Source organism: Melanerpes formicivorus, unplaced genomic scaffold (assembly GCF_026170545.1).
Source record: "Melanerpes formicivorus ecotype bairdi unplaced genomic scaffold, bMelFor1.0.p_v2 SCAF_72, whole genome shotgun sequence".
Taxonomy (NCBI): Eukaryota; Metazoa; Chordata; class Aves; order Piciformes; family Picidae; genus Melanerpes; species Melanerpes formicivorus.
This window is the reverse complement of record NW_027142424.1, coordinates 1,045,940-1,064,564: the sequence shown is the minus strand read 5'-3', so window position 1 is coordinate 1,064,564 and position 18,625 is coordinate 1,045,940. Positions and strand designations below refer to the sequence as shown.

General features: G+C 57.2%; 1 protein-coding gene across 2 annotated transcripts in view; it reads left to right on the top strand.

Annotated features, from left to right (window-relative positions):
* The window catches only part of ACACB (acetyl-CoA carboxylase beta), a 43,763-nt gene that overhangs the window by 21,965 nt on the left and 3,173 nt on the right, over positions 1–18,625 (top strand). For both annotated transcript variants that reach the window (XM_068163332.1, XM_068163333.1), the window contains 27 exons: positions 547–660; positions 738–851; positions 1,667–1,756; positions 1,863–1,981; positions 2,881–3,018; positions 4,457–4,556; positions 4,649–4,756; positions 4,939–4,995; positions 5,771–5,812; positions 5,890–6,105; positions 6,210–6,365; positions 7,486–7,689; positions 8,576–8,731; positions 9,801–9,923; positions 10,114–10,383; positions 10,596–10,693; positions 11,100–11,220; positions 12,044–12,154; positions 13,038–13,181; positions 13,271–13,391; positions 13,732–13,828; positions 14,016–14,112; positions 14,608–14,743; positions 15,855–16,032; positions 16,444–16,556; positions 17,430–17,584; positions 18,427–18,597. In XM_068163332.1, the coding sequence (XP_068019433.1) occupies positions 547–660; positions 738–851; positions 1,667–1,756; positions 1,863–1,981; positions 2,881–3,018; positions 4,457–4,556; positions 4,649–4,756; positions 4,939–4,995; positions 5,771–5,812; positions 5,890–6,105; positions 6,210–6,365; positions 7,486–7,689; positions 8,576–8,731; positions 9,801–9,923; positions 10,114–10,383; positions 10,596–10,693; positions 11,100–11,220; positions 12,044–12,154; positions 13,038–13,181; positions 13,271–13,391; positions 13,732–13,828; positions 14,016–14,112; positions 14,608–14,743; positions 15,855–16,032; positions 16,444–16,556; positions 17,430–17,584; positions 18,427–18,597 (3,549 nt within the window). The remainder of the gene's footprint in view (positions 1–546; positions 661–737; positions 852–1,666; positions 1,757–1,862; positions 1,982–2,880; positions 3,019–4,456; positions 4,557–4,648; positions 4,757–4,938; positions 4,996–5,770; positions 5,813–5,889; positions 6,106–6,209; positions 6,366–7,485; positions 7,690–8,575; positions 8,732–9,800; positions 9,924–10,113; positions 10,384–10,595; positions 10,694–11,099; positions 11,221–12,043; positions 12,155–13,037; positions 13,182–13,270; positions 13,392–13,731; positions 13,829–14,015; positions 14,113–14,607; positions 14,744–15,854; positions 16,033–16,443; positions 16,557–17,429; positions 17,585–18,426; positions 18,598–18,625) is intronic.

The following is an 18,625-nucleotide window of genomic DNA, read 5'->3' as shown; positions in this document are numbered from 1 at the left end:
AACTGCCTGAAGGGAGGTTGTAGCCAGGTGGGGATTGGTCTCTTCTCCCAGGCAATCAGCACCAGAACAAGAGGACACAGTCTCAAGCTGTGCCAGGGGAGGTTCAGGCTGGATGGTAGGAAGAAATTCCTCCCAGCAAGAGAGATTGGCCATTGGGATGTGCTGCCCAGGGAGGTGGTGGGGTCCCCATCCCTGGAGGTGTTCAAGAAGGGATTGGATGTGGCAGTTGGTGCCACAGTTGGTAGTCATGAGGTGTTGGGTGATAGGTTGGACTTGATGGTCTCTGAGGTCCTTTCCAGCCTTGTTGATTCTATCTGTCAGTAGTGTGTATTTTGTACACATTCCATTGTGGGTTGGAGTTTTGCTTGTAAATAACAGCTTGCATTTGCTTGCAGCTGGGCTGGGCTGGGCTGGTAAACCTAACGTCAGGGGGTGGGGAGCGGTGTGCATTTTCAACCCGCCACAGTGAGGCAGCAGGGCTGTGTGCTGCAGCCAGCTGGCAGCCCCAGGGCTCGAGCAGAGCCGTGGTGCTGTGTGTGGTTGCAGGAGCAGCTGTGTGGCTGTGAGCCCACGCTGACGGAGGAGCTGACGGCCATCCTGCAGGAGCTGACGCAGCTCAGCAAGACCGAGCACTCCAAGGTGGCACTGAGAGCCCGGCAGGTCAGCCAGCACCACCCCACCCCTCCCCTGGCCTCATCCCTTGTCCCCATGGTCCCAAGCTGTCTCTCCCCTTGTAGGTGCTCATTGCTTCCCACCTGCCCTCCTACGAGCTGCGCTACAACCAGGTGGAGTCCATCTTCCTCTCCGCCATCGACATGTACGGACACGAGTACTGCCCTGACAACCTCAAGGTGGGGGATCCGGCTTTTGGGTGGCTTTGGTGGTCTGGTGTCATGAGGTCTTGGGTGACAGGTTGGACTTGATGATCTTTGAGGTCTTTTCCAACCTTATTGATTCTATGGTGGCTTTGGTGATGAGTTGGCTTTGGTGATGAGTTGGCTTTGGCAGTGAGTAGCTTAGCCTTAAAAACAGCCCCCCCAACCAAAGCTTCACTGCAGTGACCCTTCACCAGCTTCATTCCTCCTCTCTGGACCTGCTCCAGTCCCTTAAATGTCCCTCTTGGAGTAAGGGGCCCAAACCTGAAGCTAGTACTCAAGGTGTGAGTTCACCAGTGCTGAGTGCCAGGGGGCAATCCCTGCCTTGGTCCTGCTGGTCACACTATTTCTGGTCCAAGCCAGGATGCTGGTGGAGTTTTTGGCCACCTGGGCACATGCTGGCTCATATTTAATCAGCTATTGACCAAGCCCCCCAGGTCCTTTTCCACTGGGCAGTTTCCAGCCACTCTTCCTGCACAGCTGCTCCATCTAAGGAACCCCTTTGGAAAGTGCTTCCCTCCTCTGCAACAGGGCAAGGAGATCCCACTCCATCTTTACCTTAAATGCTACTTTCTACCCCCAGAAACTGATCCTCTCAGAAACCACCACCTTTGTCCTTCCCTCCCCTGCAACAGGGCAAGGAGATCCCACTCCATCTTTACCCTAAATCCTACTTTCTACCCCCAGAAACTGATCCTCTCAGAAACCACCACCTTTGTCCTTCCCTCCCCTGCAGTAGGGCAAGGAGATCCCACTCCATCTTTACCTTAAATCCTACTTTCTACCCCCAGAAACTGATCCTCTCGGAAACCACCATCTTTGACGTGCTTCCTGTCTTCTTCTACCACACCAACCAGGTGGTGCGCATGGCAGCGCTGGAGGTGAGGGCTGGGGAGCCAGGGGGGCACGCTGAGCTGAGGGGGGGGGGGCTTGGGTGAGTGTGGTGGGGGCAGGGGCATGGTGGTACCCCCTGCCCCCTCCCCCCAGGTGTACGTGCGGCGCGGGTACCTTGCCTACGAGCTGAACAGCCTGAAGCACCGGCAGCTCTCCGACGGCACCTGCCTGGTGGAGTTCCAGTTCATACTGCCCTCCTCCCACCCAAACAGGTATCACAGAGTCTCAGGGGCTGGAAGGGACCTCGAGAGATCATCCAGTCCAACCCCCCTGCCACAGCAGGAGCACCTAGAGCAGGTCACCCAGGAACACATCCAGGCGGGGCTTGAATATCTCATAGAATTGATAAGGTTGGAAAAAGCCTCAAAGATCATCAAATCCAACCTGTCACCCAACACCTCATGGCTACTAAACCATGGCACCAAGTGCCACATCCAATCCCCTCTTGATACCACCAATCCTCCAGGGATGGGGACTCCACCACCTCCCTGGGCAGCACATTCCAATGGCCAACAACTCTCTCTGGGAAGAACTTTCTCCTCACCTCCAGCCTGAACTTACAGAGTCATAATCTCCAGAGAGGGAGACTCCACAAGCCCCCTGGGCAGCCTCTTCCAGGGCTCCATCACCCTCACAGGGAAGTAGTTCTTCCTCCTGTTTCCATGGAACTTCTGTGCCTCAGCTTCCACCACTGCCCCTTGTGCTGTCATTGGGCATCGCCAAGCAGAGCCTGGCTCCAGCCTCTGGGCACTCACCCTTCACATCTTTATGAAGATGAGTGAGGTCACCCCTCAGTCTCCTCTTCTCCAAGCTAAAGAGCCCCAGCTCCCTCAGCCTCTCCTCACAAGGAAGATGTGGCACTCCCTTAATCACTGGCATGGGAGCTCCCCTGGGCATGGCCCTTTGTGCAAAGCTCTTTGCTTTCTATCATCTCCTCCATGCAAGGTGTGAGGAGCCTCAGAGGGAGCCATCCACAACGTTCTGCCTTTGCCAGTGGGGCAGGATGAGTCCTCTCTGGGTCGAGCTCCCATGTGGGACCTGCCTGGTCCTTGTTGTACCCAGGAGCAGTGCTTGCAGCCACGGCTGACAGCTGCCTCGCTCCCCTGTGCAGGATGTCTGCGCCCATCAGCGTCTCCAACCCTGACCTGGCCCGGCACAGCACCGAGCTCTTCATGGACAGTGGCTTCTCTCCCCTGAGCCAGCGGATGGGAGCCATGGTGGCCTTCAACAGATTCGAGGACTTCACCAGGTGAGGGTGCAGGGACCTGCCTGGCCAGCCATGCATGTGCTTTTCTGGGTGCTGCTGCAGATGTCAGAGAGCAAAAGTGGGTGGAAGAGTCAAAGCTGGTGGCAGCTGGGTGCTGCTCAGGGCAGCTCCTGTTCCTCCTGCAGCTGGATGTCAGGGTTGAGTGGTATGGCCAGCGAAGTAGCTTTACCTGGGGGGACATGTCATGTCTTCTGGGCACTTGTGGGGAACCTACCTGGCATGAGTTAAACATTGAGGCCACACCTTGAATGCTGGGTTCAGTTTTGGGCCACTCACTCCAAGAAGCACATTGAGGGGCTGGAGCAGGTCCAGAGAAGGGGAGCAAAGCTGGTGGAGGGTCTGGAGGAGAGGTCTGGTGAGGAGCAGCTGAGGGACCAGGGGTTGTTCACCTTGGAGAAGAGGAGGCTGAGGGCAGACCTTCTGACTCTTTCCAGCTGCCTGGAAGCAGGTCAGAGCCAGGTAGGAGTTGGTCTCTTCTCCCAAGGAACAAGGGACAGGACAAGAAGAACGGCTTCAAGCTGCACCAGGGGAGGTGTAGACTGGACATGAGGAACAATTTCTTCCTCAAAAGGGTTGTCAAGGCTCCATCTTCAGGCTGCCCAGGGCAGTGGTGGAGTCCCCATCCCTGCAGGGGTTTCAAAGCCCTGGAGATGTGGTGCTGAGGGCCATGGTTTAGTGGTGCCCTGGCAGTGCTGGGTTAAGGGTTAGACTGGATGCGCTGAAAGGTCCCTTCCAACCAAAGCAATTCTGTGATCTCCACCACGCTATCACAGTAGCTCTCAGAGCTGCATTTCTTGAGCTGTGGCTTTGCCCTGGGCTGGTGGAGCTTGTCACTTGTCATAGAACCATAGAATCAATACGGTTGGAAGAGACCTTAAGGATCATCGAGTCCAACCTGTCACCAACACTTCATGACTAAACCATGGCACCAAGTGCCACGTCCAATCCCCTCTTGAACACCTCCAGGGATGGGGACTCCACCACCTCCCTGGGCACCACATTCCAATGGCTAACAACTCTCTCTATGAAGAACTTTTCCTCACCTCCAGCCTAAACTCCCCCTGGCACAGCTTGAGACTGTGTCCTCTTGTTCTGGTGCTGATTGCCTGGGAGAAGAGACCAACCCCCACCTGGCTACAACCTCCCTTCAGGGAGTTGGAGAGAGCAAGAAGGTCTCCCCTGAGCCTCCTCTTCTCCAGGCTAAGCAACCCCAGCTCCCTCAGCCTCTCCTCACAGGGCTGTGCTCCAGACCCCTCCCCAGCCTCGTTGCCCTTCTCTGGACACGTTCAGGAGTCTCAATGTCCTTCTTAAACTGAGGGGCCCAGAAGTGGACACAGGACTCAGGGTGTTAGCCTGTCTCCTCAGGCAGGGCTCTGGCACAGTATCCTGACTTGTCTCCTCATCCCCACTGCTTGGACAGGAACTTTGATGAAGTGATCTCCTGTTTCGCCGACCCACCTTCAGAGGGCACGCTCTTCAGCGAGGCACGAGCCACTGTCTACGAGGAGGAGGACCCCAAGGTGGGCATGGTGCCATTGCTATTCCCTCCCTGGTGCAGTGGGGATGGCAGTGGTGCCGCTGGCCAGGGCTGACTGGGGGCTCTTGTTGCCAGAACGTCCGTGAGGAGCCAATCCACATCCTCAACATTGCGCTCCGCTGGGCTGACCACGCAGAGGATGAGAAGCTGGTGCCCATCTTCAGAGCCTTTGCCCAGTCCAAGGTCTGTTGCTGGGGCTGGACCCCTTTGTTTTTTTGCAGACCCTGCAAGATTGGGGCACCATATCTCCACATGCTGCTCCACAAAGTGCTGAGAGCCCCATGGCAACCACTTGGGTTCTGTCTGCTCCCTTGGTGGAGATGTTTAAGCTCTTATCACTGGTAGAGTCTTCTCCTTCCATGCAGAAGAACATCCTTGTTGACTGTGGTCTCCGGAGGATCACCTTTCTCATTGCTCAGCAGGTGAGTGCTGCCTGAGCTGCCAAGAGGCAGAGTGACTTTAGAAGCTTCATGCTTCCACCTCCCTAAAACTGCTAGAAGCATCCATCCATCCATCCCTTCCAGACACAGTGTGGGGTGATGGCTGTGTCTGCTCTGCATCAGGAGCTGGGAGCTACTTAATGAGGGATTGGCTGAGGGGTTGATAGAATCATGGAGTCATTTGGCTAGCAAAAAAATCATCCACTCCAACCCTTAACACAGCACTGCCAGGGCACCACTAAACCACGTTGCTCAGCACCACATCTACACAGCTCTGAAACCTCTCCAGGGATGGGGGCTCCACCACTGCCCTGGGCAGCCTGGGACAGGCATTAATAACCCTTTTGAGGAAGGAATTGTTCCTCATGTCCTGCCTAAACCTCTCATGGGGCAATTTGGAAGCTGTATCCTCTCCTATCACTTGTTCCTTGGGAGAAGAGACCAACCCCCACCTGGCTCTAGCCTCCTTTCAGGGACTTGTAGGGAGCCAGAAGGGTCTCCCAAAGAGGAAGAAAAGATTCCCACTATCTCCTCTCTTATCCTTTATGCTGCTAGTGTCTCCAGTGACACATGGCCCCTACATGGCCACTCCAGAGCTGTGAGGTGCCATCCAAAGGCATCCACTGCCCCCAGCTCTTCCCCCACTTTGGGAGGAAGCAGCCTACAAGGTTTTCTCTTGTTGATGGATTGGGTGAAGACCAGGACAGCCCTCTGCCTGCCCAGACTGCTCACACTGTCCTCTTCCTCTTTGCTCTAGAGAGAGTTCCCAAAGTTCTTCACCTTCAGAGCCAGGGATGAGGTAAGAGCCCTGGTTGGAGCAGAGCCCCTCAGCTGCGGGCTGGCCGTGCCCTCGCCCACGTCTCCACTCCACCCCAGTTTGCAGAGGACCGCATCTACCGGCACCTGGAGCCGGCCCTGGCCTTCCAGCTGGAGCTGAGCCGCATGTGCAACTTCGACCTGACGGCCATCCCCTGTGCCAACCACAAGATGCACCTCTACCTGGGGGCTGCCAGGGTGCAGGCGGGCACCGAGGCCACCGACTACCGCTTCTTCATCCGCGCCATCGTGCGCCACTCCGACCTCGTCACCAAGGCAAGCTGCCGCCGGGCCCCCGGCGCCTGCGGGCACGGAGCTGGGGGTGCTTTGGGGGGACAGGTTGCTCTGCTTGTCCCTGAGCCCCCCTGGTGAACCTGCAGGAGGCTTCCTTCGAGTACCTGCAGAACGAGGGGGAGCGGCTGCTCCTGGAGGCGATGGATGAGCTGGAGGTGGCCTTCAACAACACCACTGTCCGCACGGACTGCAACCACATCTTCCTCAACTTCGTCCCCACTGTTGTCATGGATCCCTCCAAGGTGTGTCCCTCAGGGACCAGTTCTTCCCAGAGAGAGATGTTAGCCATTGGAATGGGCTGCCCAGGGAGGTGGTGGAGTCACCGTCCCTGGAGGTGTTCAAGAGGGGATTGGGTGTGGCACTTGGTGCCATGGTTTAGTGGTCATGAGGTGTTGGGTGCCAGGTTGGACTTGATGATCTCTGAGGTCTCTTCCGACCTTATTGCTTCTATGATTCTACCTGCTTCCTGCTGTCAGTGCAGTGGTGATCTAAGGGTGGAGACCACATCATTCTTCATGCTCTATAAAGTCATGTGGATGGGCTGGTACCAGACCTGGTCCCATCCAGTGCCCACCTGCCCCTGGGTGAGGCATGGATTTGGCAGCTCCAGAGACTCCTGCAGCTTACTTTCTCTGCCAGTCCTTCTCTGTGGTTTCTTTCATAGAGTCATAGAATGGTTTGGGTTGGAAGGGACCTTGAAAATCATTGAATCATAGGATGGTTTGGGATGGAAGGGACCTTAAAGATCATAGAATCTTGGAATGGTTTGGCTTGGAAGGGACCTTAAAGATCATAGAATCTTAGAATGGTTTGGGTTGGAAGGGACCTTAAAGATCATTGAACCATAGAATGTTTCGGGTTGGAAGGGACCTTTAAAGGTCCATTGAGTTTGCAGAGAAGGTGCTGAGGTTTCACACTTTGCAATGGTCAGGACTTTCTGTACAGACTTGGACACCCAGTTTGCTGGAGGGTATGAGGATGGGCAGCAGGCTCTTCCCCTGGGCAGTGTGTGGGCTGAAGGAGTGGGGCTGTGCCTGTGGGGCACCATCTTTCCCTCTTCCCTGCGGAGAGGCTGGATGGCAGCGCCAGCCCCCAGGGGTGATGGGAGGGAAAGGGCTTGCCCGAAGCAAATGCATCTCGTTGGGGATGGAGCTGCCCTGGGGCTGCTGCAGGCAGCGCGTGGCACACGGCGGCGCGTGGCACACGGCAGCGCATGGCACACGGCAGTGCATGGCACCTGGCAGCGCGTGGCACACGGCAGAGCGTGGCACACGGCAGAGTGTGGCACACGGCAGAGTGTGGCACATGGCAGCATGTGGCACACGGCAACGTTGCCCCCGGGCCCGTCTGTGCCATGCCCAGATCGAGGAGTCGGTGCGCTCCATGGTGATGCGGTACGGCAGCCGCCTCTGGAAGCTGCGGGTCCTGCAGGCTGAGGTGAAGATCAACATCCGCCTGACCCCCACCTCCGCCGCCGTCCCCATCCGCCTCTTCCTCACCAACGAGTCTGGCTACTACCTGGACATCAGCCTCTACAAGGAAGTGAGGGACCCCAGCAGCAACAATGTGAGTAACCCAACCACGGCCACTCCGGCTCGGCTGTGCTGCAGCTCTGGGGTGGTTTCTGCAGAGCCCCTCGGGCACCTGCGGCGCTGGGGTGCCCCCGAGCCACCAGGACTGACCCAGCTGCCCTCCCCGCTCTCCTTCACCCAGCTGGAGATCTTGGGGTGATGCTTTGCTGCAAAATGGTGCTCAGCCCCAGGGGTTTTGCTGCGTGTAGCTGGGCAGTGGTTGGCCTGGGAGGTGAATCCCAGCATGGTGGGGGTTGGAAGGGACTGCTGGAGAGCATTTAATCCAACCCCACTGCTGAAGCAGGATCATCTAGGGCAGGCTGCAGGTGAAGGTCAGTGTCAGGGCGTTGCTGGTGCTTGCAGCACAGTGGTGTTGCACTGTCCCCTCAACAGCAAGAGAGTGAGGTGGAAAAATCTTGTTGTGTGGTCAAGTAGAGCCACAGGCATGAGCACCTTGCTCTGTACAGCTCCCTCAAAGGAGGTTGCAGTGAGGTGGAGGTTGGTCTCTCCTCCATAGTATCAGGTGATGGAACAAGAGGAAATGGCCTTAAACTGTGCCAGGGGAGGGTGAGGTTGGAGGTGAGGAAAAATTTGTGTGCTGCAGGAGCAGTCAGGGATTGGTACAGGCTGCCCAGGGAGGTGGTGGAGTCCCCATCCCTGGAGGTGTTCAAGAAACCTGTGGCCATGGCACCTGGGGCCATGGTGGTGCTGGGTCGATGGTTGGACCCAATGAACTCACAGAGCTTTTCCAACTGAAATGATTCTGTGCTTCTCTGATCCTGTCCTGACAAAGCTCAGCAGCACTCCAGCCCTGTGGAGCTCCTGCACCTTAGCGTGGGCTTGCCGAGGGAAGGCAGCCAACTCTCTGCCCTTCTCCCCAGATCATGTTTCAGTCCTATGGTGACAAACAAGGGCCACAGCACGGGATGCTCATCAACACCCCCTACGTCACCAAGGACCTGCTCCAGGCCAAGCGCTTCCAGGCACAGTCCTTGGGCACCACCTACGTGTACGACTTCCCGGAGATGTTCAGGCAGGTGAGGATGGCTGAGCAGAAAGAGGCTCCAAATCATTGCCTTTGCTTTTCCTCTCCACCCTGCCCTGACATTCCCTTCTGGAGGAAAGACTGCTCTTGTCCAAGCTGGCAAAGCAGCTCCAGCAATGATGCAAGCACTGAAACTTCTCTGCCCTGAGGCTGGGCTCAGAGAGTTGGGGTTGTTCAGCCTGGAGAAGAGAAGGCTCCAGGGAGACCTTCTGGTGGCCTTTCAGTACATAGTTGAAAGCTGGAAACAGACTTCAGAGCAGGGCCTGTTGTGACAGGACATGGGGGGATGGTCTGAACTAAAGCTGGGAGATTCAGACTGGAGAGAAGGAAGAAATGTTTAACACTGAGGATGTTGAGAGGTTGGCCCAGGTTGCCCAGAAGTGGGAGGTGTCCCATCCCTGGAACCATTGCAGGTCAGGTTGTTTGGAGTTGTGAGCAACCTCCTTTAGTTGCAGATGTCCCTGCTGACTGCAGGGGGTTGGACTGGGTGACTTTTATAGGTCTCTTCCAATCCAAACCCTTTGATGACTCTGTGACAAAGAGTTTATAGCATTTCTGGTTGTGTGAAGCGTTTCCAAACCAGTCCCAGCTCTCTAGTTGCACCCATGAAGGACATGAATGAGGAAGCCTCATGCAAGGGTGAGGGCTCTGACACAAGCTTCTACTCACCCAAATCCCCATCCTGCCTCAGGAGTGTTTGTCTGCTTGGTGATAGCTCCAGAGCTCCCCAGCACCATGTCTGCAGCTTGTCCTGTGCCTTCAGAACAAGAGGACACAGTCCCAAGCTGCGCCAGGGGAGGTTCAGGCTGGATGTTAGGAAGAAGTTCTTCCCAGCAAGAGAGATTGGTCATTGGAATGTGCTGCCCAGGGAGGTGGTGGAGTCACCATCACTGGAGGTGTTTAGGAAGAGCCTGGATGAGGCACTTGGTGCCATGGTTTAGTTGATTAGATGGTGTTGGGTGATAGGTTGGACTGGGTGATCTCAAAGGTCTCTTCCAACCTAGTCTGGTCTGGTCTGTTCTGTTCCTGTTCTGTTCTGTTCTATTCTGGTGTCTCTGCAGGCTCTCTTCAAGCTGTGGGGCTCCTCAGAGCTGTACCCCAAGGATATCCTGACGTACACTGAGCTGGTGCTGGACTCTCAAGACAACCTGGTGCAGATGAACAGAGTCCCTGGAGGGAATGAGGTAGCAGGGGGTGACTTGGGAACAGAGTGAGAGAGCGCTGTGGTGGGTGGGAACAGCTGCTGGATTCCTTGGTCTGGTTTCCTGGAAGCCCAGGAGGTGCTCCTCAAGCAAGGGTCTCCTCTGCCCACTTCACCTCTGAGCCCCTCTCTCTGCGGAGTCTTGCCCTGTGACCTTGTGTCTTTTGGAGCAGGTGGGGATGGTTGCTTTCAAAATGAAGCTGAAGACCCCCGAGTATCCCAAGGGCCGGGCCATTGTGCTCATCTGCAATGACATCACGCACAAGATAGGCTCCTTTGGGCCAGAGGAGGACCTGGTCTTCCTGCGGGCCTCGGAGCTGGCCCGGGCTGAGGGCATCCCCCGCGTCTACATCTCTGCCAACAGCGGTGCCCGCATCGGCTTCGCCGAGGAGATAAAGAACATGTTCCATGTGGCCTGGGTGGACCCGGAGGACCCCTACAAGGTGTGTGGCCACCTCCCCTCCTGCCCTCACAGCGAAGGGCAGAGGGCTTATTTGGGGAAGGAAGGACCCAAGGACATACAGCTGTGGGAGTGAAGCCACTCCTGAAGCCGGCGGCCAGCCGTCGTGGTGTGGGGGATGGGGTTGGGTTGGGTTTGGAGAAGGGCCATGCCCTACAGGAGACTCCAAAACACCTCCTCCACTTTTACTTCCAGGGGTTCAAGTACCTGTACCTGACTCCCCAGGACTACACAAGGATCAGTGCCTTGAACTCGGTGCACTGTGAGCATGTGGAGGAAGGGGGCGAGTCCAGGTGAGCCTCTTTGTCCCATGAGCCAGGGGAGGTTTAGGCTGGAGGTGAGGAGAAAGTTCTTCCCAGAGAGAGTTGTTGGCCATTGGAATGTGCTGCCCAGGGAGGTGGTGGAGTCACCATCCCTGGAGGGGATCAAGAGGGGATTGGATGTGGCACTTGGTGCCATGGTCTAGTAGTCATGAGGTGTTGGGTGCCAGGTCAGACTTGATGATCTCTGAGGTCTTTTCCAGCCTTGTTGATTGTTTCTATGATTGTATGGGCTGCACAGAGCAACCTCAAGCCCTGCCCTACATCCCCAGCGGGATGCAGCTCCCATGTCCTGGATCAGCATCCTGCCAGACACCTCACACAAGGGAGTGCTTTCCCCTGCCCCACCCCTGCCACCATGGCTCTCCTTTCCCCACAGGTACATCCTCCTGGACATCATTGGGAAGGACAATGGATTTGGGGTGGAAAACCTGAGAGCTGCTGGTAGCATTGCTGGGGAGTCTTCTCGGGCTTATGAAGAAATAGTGACCATCAGCATGGTACAGCCACCGAACCTTCCCCTGCCCCACTCCTTCCCCTTCTCCTCCTTGCCTTTAAGGTCACCTTGAGAGGAATGACCTGGTGCAACCCAAGTGTGCAGAGCCCTGCAGGGCATCATCATCCATGGGTCAGCAATGTGCCCTTGTGGCCAAGAAGGCCAATGGGATCCTGGGGTGCATTAGGAGGAGTGTGCCCAGCAGGTCAAGGGGGGTTTTCTGCCCTGGTGAGACCTCACCTGGAATATTGCATCCAGTTCTGGGCTCCCCAGTTCAAGAGGGACAGGGATCTGCTGGAGAGAATCCAACAGGGAGCTACCAGGATGATGAAGCAACTGCAGCACTGCCCTGTGAGGAGAGGCTGAGAGCCCTGGGGCTTTTTAGTCTGGAGAAGACTGAGAGGGGATTTAACAATGTTTATAAGTATCTGAAGGCTGAGTGTCAGGAGGGGAGGGGCCAGGCTCTGCTCAGCTGCACCCTGTGATAGGACTAGGGATAATGGATATAAACTCCAGCACAGGAGGTTCCACCTCAACATGAGGAGGAACTTCTTCACTGTGAGGGTCACAGAGCACTGGAGCAGGCTGCCCAGGGAGGTTGTGGAGTCTCCTTCTCTGAACCCTTTCAAGCCCCACCTGGATGTGTTCCTGTGTGACCTGTGCTGGATTCTGTGGTCCTGCTCTGGCAGGGGGGTTGGACTTGATGAGCTTCGAAGGTCCCTTCCAACTCCTAACATCCTGTGATCCTGGTGGCTGTGGGGGGGACTCTCCTTGAGGCCTTTCTCCCTGGTAACCCCCCCCCCCCCCGTGCCTGTGTGCGTGCCCAGGTGACCTGCCGTGCCATCGGGATCGGGGCGTACCTGGTGAGGCTGGGCCAGCGAGTCATCCAGGTGGAGAACTCCCACATCATCCTCACTGGTGTCACAGCTCTCAATAAGGTACCATCCTCTGCCTGGTGGCCTCCCAAGGTGGTAGCCTCCGAGGCTGGTGGCCCCATGCTGCTACAAGCATGGGGCTCCTTCCCTGTCCCTTGGGAAGAGGTGGCAGTTCCCCACGTGTCACCTCATGGAACCCTTCCCTGTCCCTTGGGAAGAGGTGGCAGTTCCCCATGTGTCACCTCATGGGACCCCTTCCCTGTCCCTTGGGAAGAGGTGGCAGTTCCCCACATGTCACCTCATAGGACCTGCCTGAAGAATCAGAATCAATAAGGTTGGAAAAGACCTCGAAGATCATCCAGTCCAACCTATCACCTAGCACCTCCTGACTAACTAAACCATGGCTCCAAGTGCCACATCCAATCCCCTCTTGAACACCTCCAGGGATGGTGACTCCACCACCTCCCCGGGCAGCACATTCCAGTGGCCAACAAAGAATCACAGAATCAATAAGGTTGGAAAAGACCTCAAAGGTCATCCAGTCCAACCCGCCACCCAACACCTCCTGACACTGCAACCAAGCTGATCCCACTGAGAGCCGAGGGGATGCCACCACACAATTATCTGGTATTGCCTTAGGGGCCAGCTCATGGTGCAGGGTGGGATGGCAGAGCTGCCATGGAGGCTGGCTCTGGTCCCAGGGGCAGAACCCATCCTGGGCGCTGGTTTGAGACGATTTGGAACCTGCCCAGCTGTAGGTCCCTTTAGGTGTCTAAAGCAGAGCCCTTTCTTCTCCACCACCACCCTGGGAGGCAGAGGTGGAATTCAGCCCCAAAGCAGAGCGGGTGTGCCCCTTCAGGGGGTGCCACTCCTCCAAGGGAGCAAGGAGGAGCAGCTCCTGTGTGAGCAGAGCCCCAGCTGCGCTGCTCTCCCTGCTTGTGGGCAGGTGCTGGGGCGGGAGGTGTACACCTCCAACAACCAGCTGGGAGGGGTGCAGATCATGCACAACAACGGCGTCTCCCACGTCACCGTCCCCGACGACTTCGAGGGAGTCTACACCATCCTGCAGTGGCTCTCATACATCCCCAAGGTAGGAGGCTGCTGCAGAGGGCTGCTCTGGCACCCTTCTCCATCCATGCCTGGCCAGGTGACCTGTCCCTCTTGGCTCTTCCCTTGCAGGATAACTGCAGCCCGGTGCCCATCATCCCCATCCGTGACCCCATCGAAAGGGACATCGGCTTTGTCCCTTCCAAAGTCCCGTATGACCCCAGGTGGATGCTGGCAGGGAGACCACATCCAAGTAAGTGAGGGTGACCCAAGGCCTCTTCAGCAGTGCTTCCAGAAGGGTCTTGTGGCTGTACAGCCTCCCTGGTGCAGAAGGTGCTTTGTGCTGTGGGGTTGGTGCACAAGGAGCTCTTCAGTCCTCACCATCCTATTGGTGTGTTTCCAGGAGAGAGTCAGAATGATGCTTAGCATTCAGGGCTAGCACTTCTCCTGGCAGGAGCTGCAACCATTCCTAAGCAGCTTGAAGCAGATCATTTTCTGGGCCCAAAGGACACAAGGCAAAGCACTAGGCAGGGTAAAAGCTAAAGGAAACAGCCTAGCCCCAAACTAGCTCTACTTTTTCCTGTGCTCTGCAGCTCTCAAGGGGACCTGGCAGAGTGGCTTCTTTGACCAGGGCAGCTTCCTGGAGATCATGAAGCCCTGGGCTCCAACAGTTGTGGTGGGCAGAGCAAGGTACTGGTGGGAGCAGGGGAGGGAACTCCAGGGTGAAGAGCAACGTGGGGAAGTTGGGCACACGGTCAAGTGTTCTTAAGCCCTGGCCCTGACGCTGCTTCTGGGGTGGTGATGGGAAGAACCTCTCTGGTGGGGCTGGAGTGCAGTGTGGAGGGGCCTCTGCTGAGCCCAGCCTGCCTCCCTGCAGGCTGGGAGGCCTCCCAGTGGGTGTGATCGCTGTTGAGACCCGGCCCGTGGAGGTGACGATACCTGCGGACCCTGCCAACCCCGAGTCGGAGGCGAAGGTGAGTGAGGAGACCTCGCTGTGGCCAAGCAGCAGAGGCAAGGAGGCTGCAGGGAGGAGCTGTAAAAGCTCTGCCTGATCTCTCAGTGGGTCTTGCTTTCCCTTTCCAACTGGTGAAACCAAGGGTGCTTGGTGCTTCTTCCAGCTCTAGCCCACCACGTGCCACCAGCCTGCCGGTGTGGTGTGCCAAGGAAGCACCAGCACTGGTTACAGAATCTTAGAACCAGTCAGGGCTGGAAGGGACCACAAGGATCAGCTAGTTCCAACCTCCCTGCCATGGGCAGGGACACCCCACACTAGATCAGGCTGGCCAGAGCCTCATCCAGCCTGGGCTTAAACACCTCCAGGGATGGGGCCCCAACCACCTCCCTGGACAACCCATTCCAGGGCTTCACCACTCTCATGGGGAAGAACTTCCTCCTCACATCCAGCCTGCATCTCCCCACCTCCAGCTTTATCCCATGGTCCCAGCAGCTGTCCTTGCCATCTTTTGCAGGTTCTCCAGCAAGCTGGGCAGGTCTGGTTTCCAGATTCTGCTTTTAAAACCTCCCAGGTGATTCGGGACTTCAACCGCGAGCATCTCCCACTGATGATCTTCGCCAACTGGAGAGGCTTCTCCAGTGGCATGAAAGGTACCCGGGGGTGAGGTGTCCAGATCCTGTGCACTGACATCCTGCTGGCTCTGCTGACACCCCATGGGCTCCTAGGATGACCCAGCCTGACAGGGCCCTGCCTGCACCGCTCTGAGATGTGGGGTTGGGCTGGGGAGGTGATGGAGCATCCCCAGGACCCAGGTCCCAGTGGCTGGGCTGGGGAGGTGATGGAGCATCCCCAGGACCCAGGTCCCAGTGGCTGGGCTGGGGAGGTGATGGAGCATCCCCAGGACCCAGGTCCCAGTGGCTGGGCTGGGGAGGTGATGGAGCATCCCCAGGACCCAGGTCCCAGTGGCTGGGCTGGGGAGGTGATGGAGCATCACCAGGACCCAGGTCCCAGTGGCTGAGCTGGGGAGGTGATGGAGCATCCCCAGGACCCAGGTCCCAGTGGCTGGGCTGGGGAGGTGATTAAGCATCCCCAGGACCCAGGTCCCAGTGGCTGGGCTAGGGAGGTGATTAAGCATCCCCAGGACCCAGGTCCCAGGTCCCAGTGGCTGGGCTGGGGAGGTGATGGAGCATCACCGGGATCCATGTCCCAGTGGCTGGGCTGGGGAGGTGATGGAGCATCATCAGGACCCAGGTCCCAGTGGCTGGGCTGGAGAGGTGATGGAGCATCACTGGGACCCAGGTTCCAGTGGCTGGGCTAGGGAGGTGATGGAGCATCACCGGGATCCATATCCCAGTAGCTGGGCTGGGGAGGTGATGGAGCATCATCACCAGGACCCAGGTCCCAGTGGCTGGGCTGGGGAGGTGATGGAGCATCATCACTAGGACCCAGGTCCCAGTGGCTGGGCTGGGGAGGTGATGGAGCATCATCACCAGGACCCAGGTCCTAGTGGCTGGGCTGGGGAGGTGATGGAGCATCATCACCAGGACCCAGATCCCAGTGGCTGAGCTGGGGAGGTGATGGAGCATCATCACCAGGACCCAGGTCCCAGAGCTTGGTGGCTTTCTTTTGCAATGGTTTTGGGGTGCTTGCTTGGTTTCTCCAATGGAGGAGGTGGTTTTGGTCTGCTAGGACAAGGCAAGAGAGGAAGGCCTGGCCCACAGCAGCTGGGGCACCTGGCCACTGGGTCCCTTTGGCTTTCAGACATGTATGACCAGATGCTGAAGTTCGGTGCCTTCATCGTCGACAGCCTGCGGGACTTCAAGCAGCCTGTGCTGGTCTACATCCCACCGCACGCCGAGCTGCGGGGAGGCTCCTGGGTGGTCATCGACTCCACCATCAACCCCCTGCACGTGGAGCTCTATGCAGACAAGGAGAGCAGGTCAGCATCCCCCAACACTTGTGCATCCTCCACAGCCTGTGTGCTTGGGGGCTGCAGAGTCGTGGTCCTGCTGGCAGAGACCTCTGCTCACCCCAACCATCAGGTGGATGCTTCAGGGCTTGTACAGAGCAGTAGGTATCTCCTTGGGGATAGCCTCTTGTGTCCAGTGAAGGCTGTGGGAGAGGAAAAACACGATTCTGAGGGTCAGGAGACCTTTTCTCTGACCTGAATTCACGTTGGAGCAAGCTGGAAGGAGTAGGAGAGTAGAGGAGAATTCTAGACTGGAAACAGCCACTTTAGGTTTCTTCTCTCCCTCGTTCTTATCAGTGAGAGTTGCCTGGGTGGACCTCTTGTCCAAGGATTTATTCTCCTGTGCAGACCTGTCCCTGTTTCACCAAACTTTCCTTCCAGGGGAGGCATTTTGGAACCTGGAGGAACAGTGGAGATCAAGTTCAGGAAGAAAGATTTGGTGAAGACCATGAGAAGGATCGACAGGACCTGTGCCAAGCTCGCTGAGCAGCTGGGTAAGGGAAGGGTGCTTGGCCTTGTGGGCATTGGTGGGGGTGACTTGAAACATGAGGCTCAGACACCATGGTGGCAACCACCAGGATCTGTGCAGCTTCTCTGATGGTGGAGCCTCCCAAGGGCACATGGTGCTACTTCAATGCATCTTTATCTCCTGGGGGAGGTCCATAAATGGTGCTGGAGTTTTCTTCCCTGCTTTGAGATGAAGAATTGCAATGGCTGTGCTGAGTCAGTAGCTAATGAGATGGCTCAAAGTCAGTACAGAACTGCACAGAGGTTGCTTTGAATGCACTGGGTCTCCTTTCACCCTGTGGTCAGCTCCTGCTGGGGCTGTGTTGGGAGGTCCTTGCCCCCATGCCCCTCCAGCCTGCTAAAATGTGGTCCCACAAAGCCCTGGCAAATACCACCTCTCTTGTGGCAGCCATGATGAAGTCCCTTCCTGGCCATGGCCTCCTGTGACTGGGCTCTGGGCAGGGTGTAGATGTGTTGAAGCAAAGGGGCATAGAATCATGGTTGGAAAAGCCCTCCAAGATCATCAAACCCAACCATTAACTCGGCACAGCCAGGTCACCACGAAGCCATGGCTCTCAGTGCCACCCCTCCGGGGATGGAGAATCCCCCATTGGCTTGGGCAGCCTGGGCCAGGCTTTGACAACCCTTTTAGGGAAGAAATTGTTCCTTATGTCCAATCTAAACCTCTCCTGGTGCAACAGGAGGCCACTTCCTCTTGTCCTGTCGTGGGCACAATGCTGGGCCCCTTGTTTCTTGATGGTGGTGGCTGATGTAGGAGCACAGAGCCCAGCCCCCATGGTGAGCTGTGGACCTCACCACCGGGGCAGTGGGTGGGCTGCTTAGCGCCACATGTCCCACAGGGAGCCCTGAGCTGCCTGTGGAGCAGCGTAAGGAGCTGGAGAAGCAGCTGAAGGCCCGGGAGGACCTCCTCCTGCCCATGTACTACCAGGTGGCCGTGCGCTTCGCCGACCTGCACGACACCCCGGGCCGCATGCAGGAGAAAGGAGTCATCATGGTGAGCCAGGACAGCGGGGAAGGGGCTTGCTGCAGGCCTTCAGCGTGAGAAGCATGGCCAGCAGGGTGAGGGAGGGATCCTTCCCCTCTGCTCCACTCTGCTCAGACCCCACCTGGAGTACTGCATCCAGGTCTGGAGCCTCTATTACAGGAAGGATCTGGAGGTGCTGGAAGGTGTCCAGAGATGGGCCACAAGGATGAGCAGAGGGCTGGAGCTGCTCTGCTGTGAGGACAGACTGAGGGAGTTGGGGCTGTTCAGTCTGGAGAAGAGAAGGCTCTGAGAAGACCTTAATGTGGCCTTCCAGTATCTGAAGGGGGCTACAAGAAAGTTGGGGAGGGACTTCTTGGGGTGTCAGGGAGTGATAGGACTGGGGAGAATGGAACAGAACTAGAAATGGGGAGATTGAGATTGGATGTCAGGAAGAAGTTCTTCCCCATGAGGGTGGTGAGACACTGGCACAGGTTGCCCACGGAGGTGGTGGAAGCCTCCTGCCTGGAGGTGTTTGCAGCCAGGCTGGATGTGGCTGTGAGCAACCTGCTGTAGTGTGAGGTGTCCCTGCCCATGGCAGGGGGGTTGGAAGTGGCTGATCCCTGAGGTCCCTTCCAACCCTAACAGTTCTGTGATTCTGCAGTGCTGGGATGAAGGTGGGGAGCAAAGTCCTCTTCTGGAAGTCTGGACTGCAGCTCAACAGGCTGCTCCTGCTCAGGGTGCTGCTCTGTGCTCCAGCCCAGCAGAGCTGCCTTCAAGCCCACCAGCAAGAGCCAGGAGCAAGCAGTCCCCACAGATCAGCTCCTCTCCTTGCTGCAGTGCTGAAGCTCTGGGCCGTGTCCCCTTTGCTGCAGGACATCCTGGAGTGGCAGAACGCTCGCTCCTTCCTCTACTGGCGGCTGCGGCGGCTGCTGCTGGAGGAGATGGTGAAGGCAGAGGTCCTGAAGGCCAACAGTGAGCTGAGCCACATCCACATCCAGTCCATGCTGCGGCGCTGGTTCATGGAGACCGAAGGAGCCGAGAAGGTACCCCCGGCCCTGCCTTCCTGAGGCG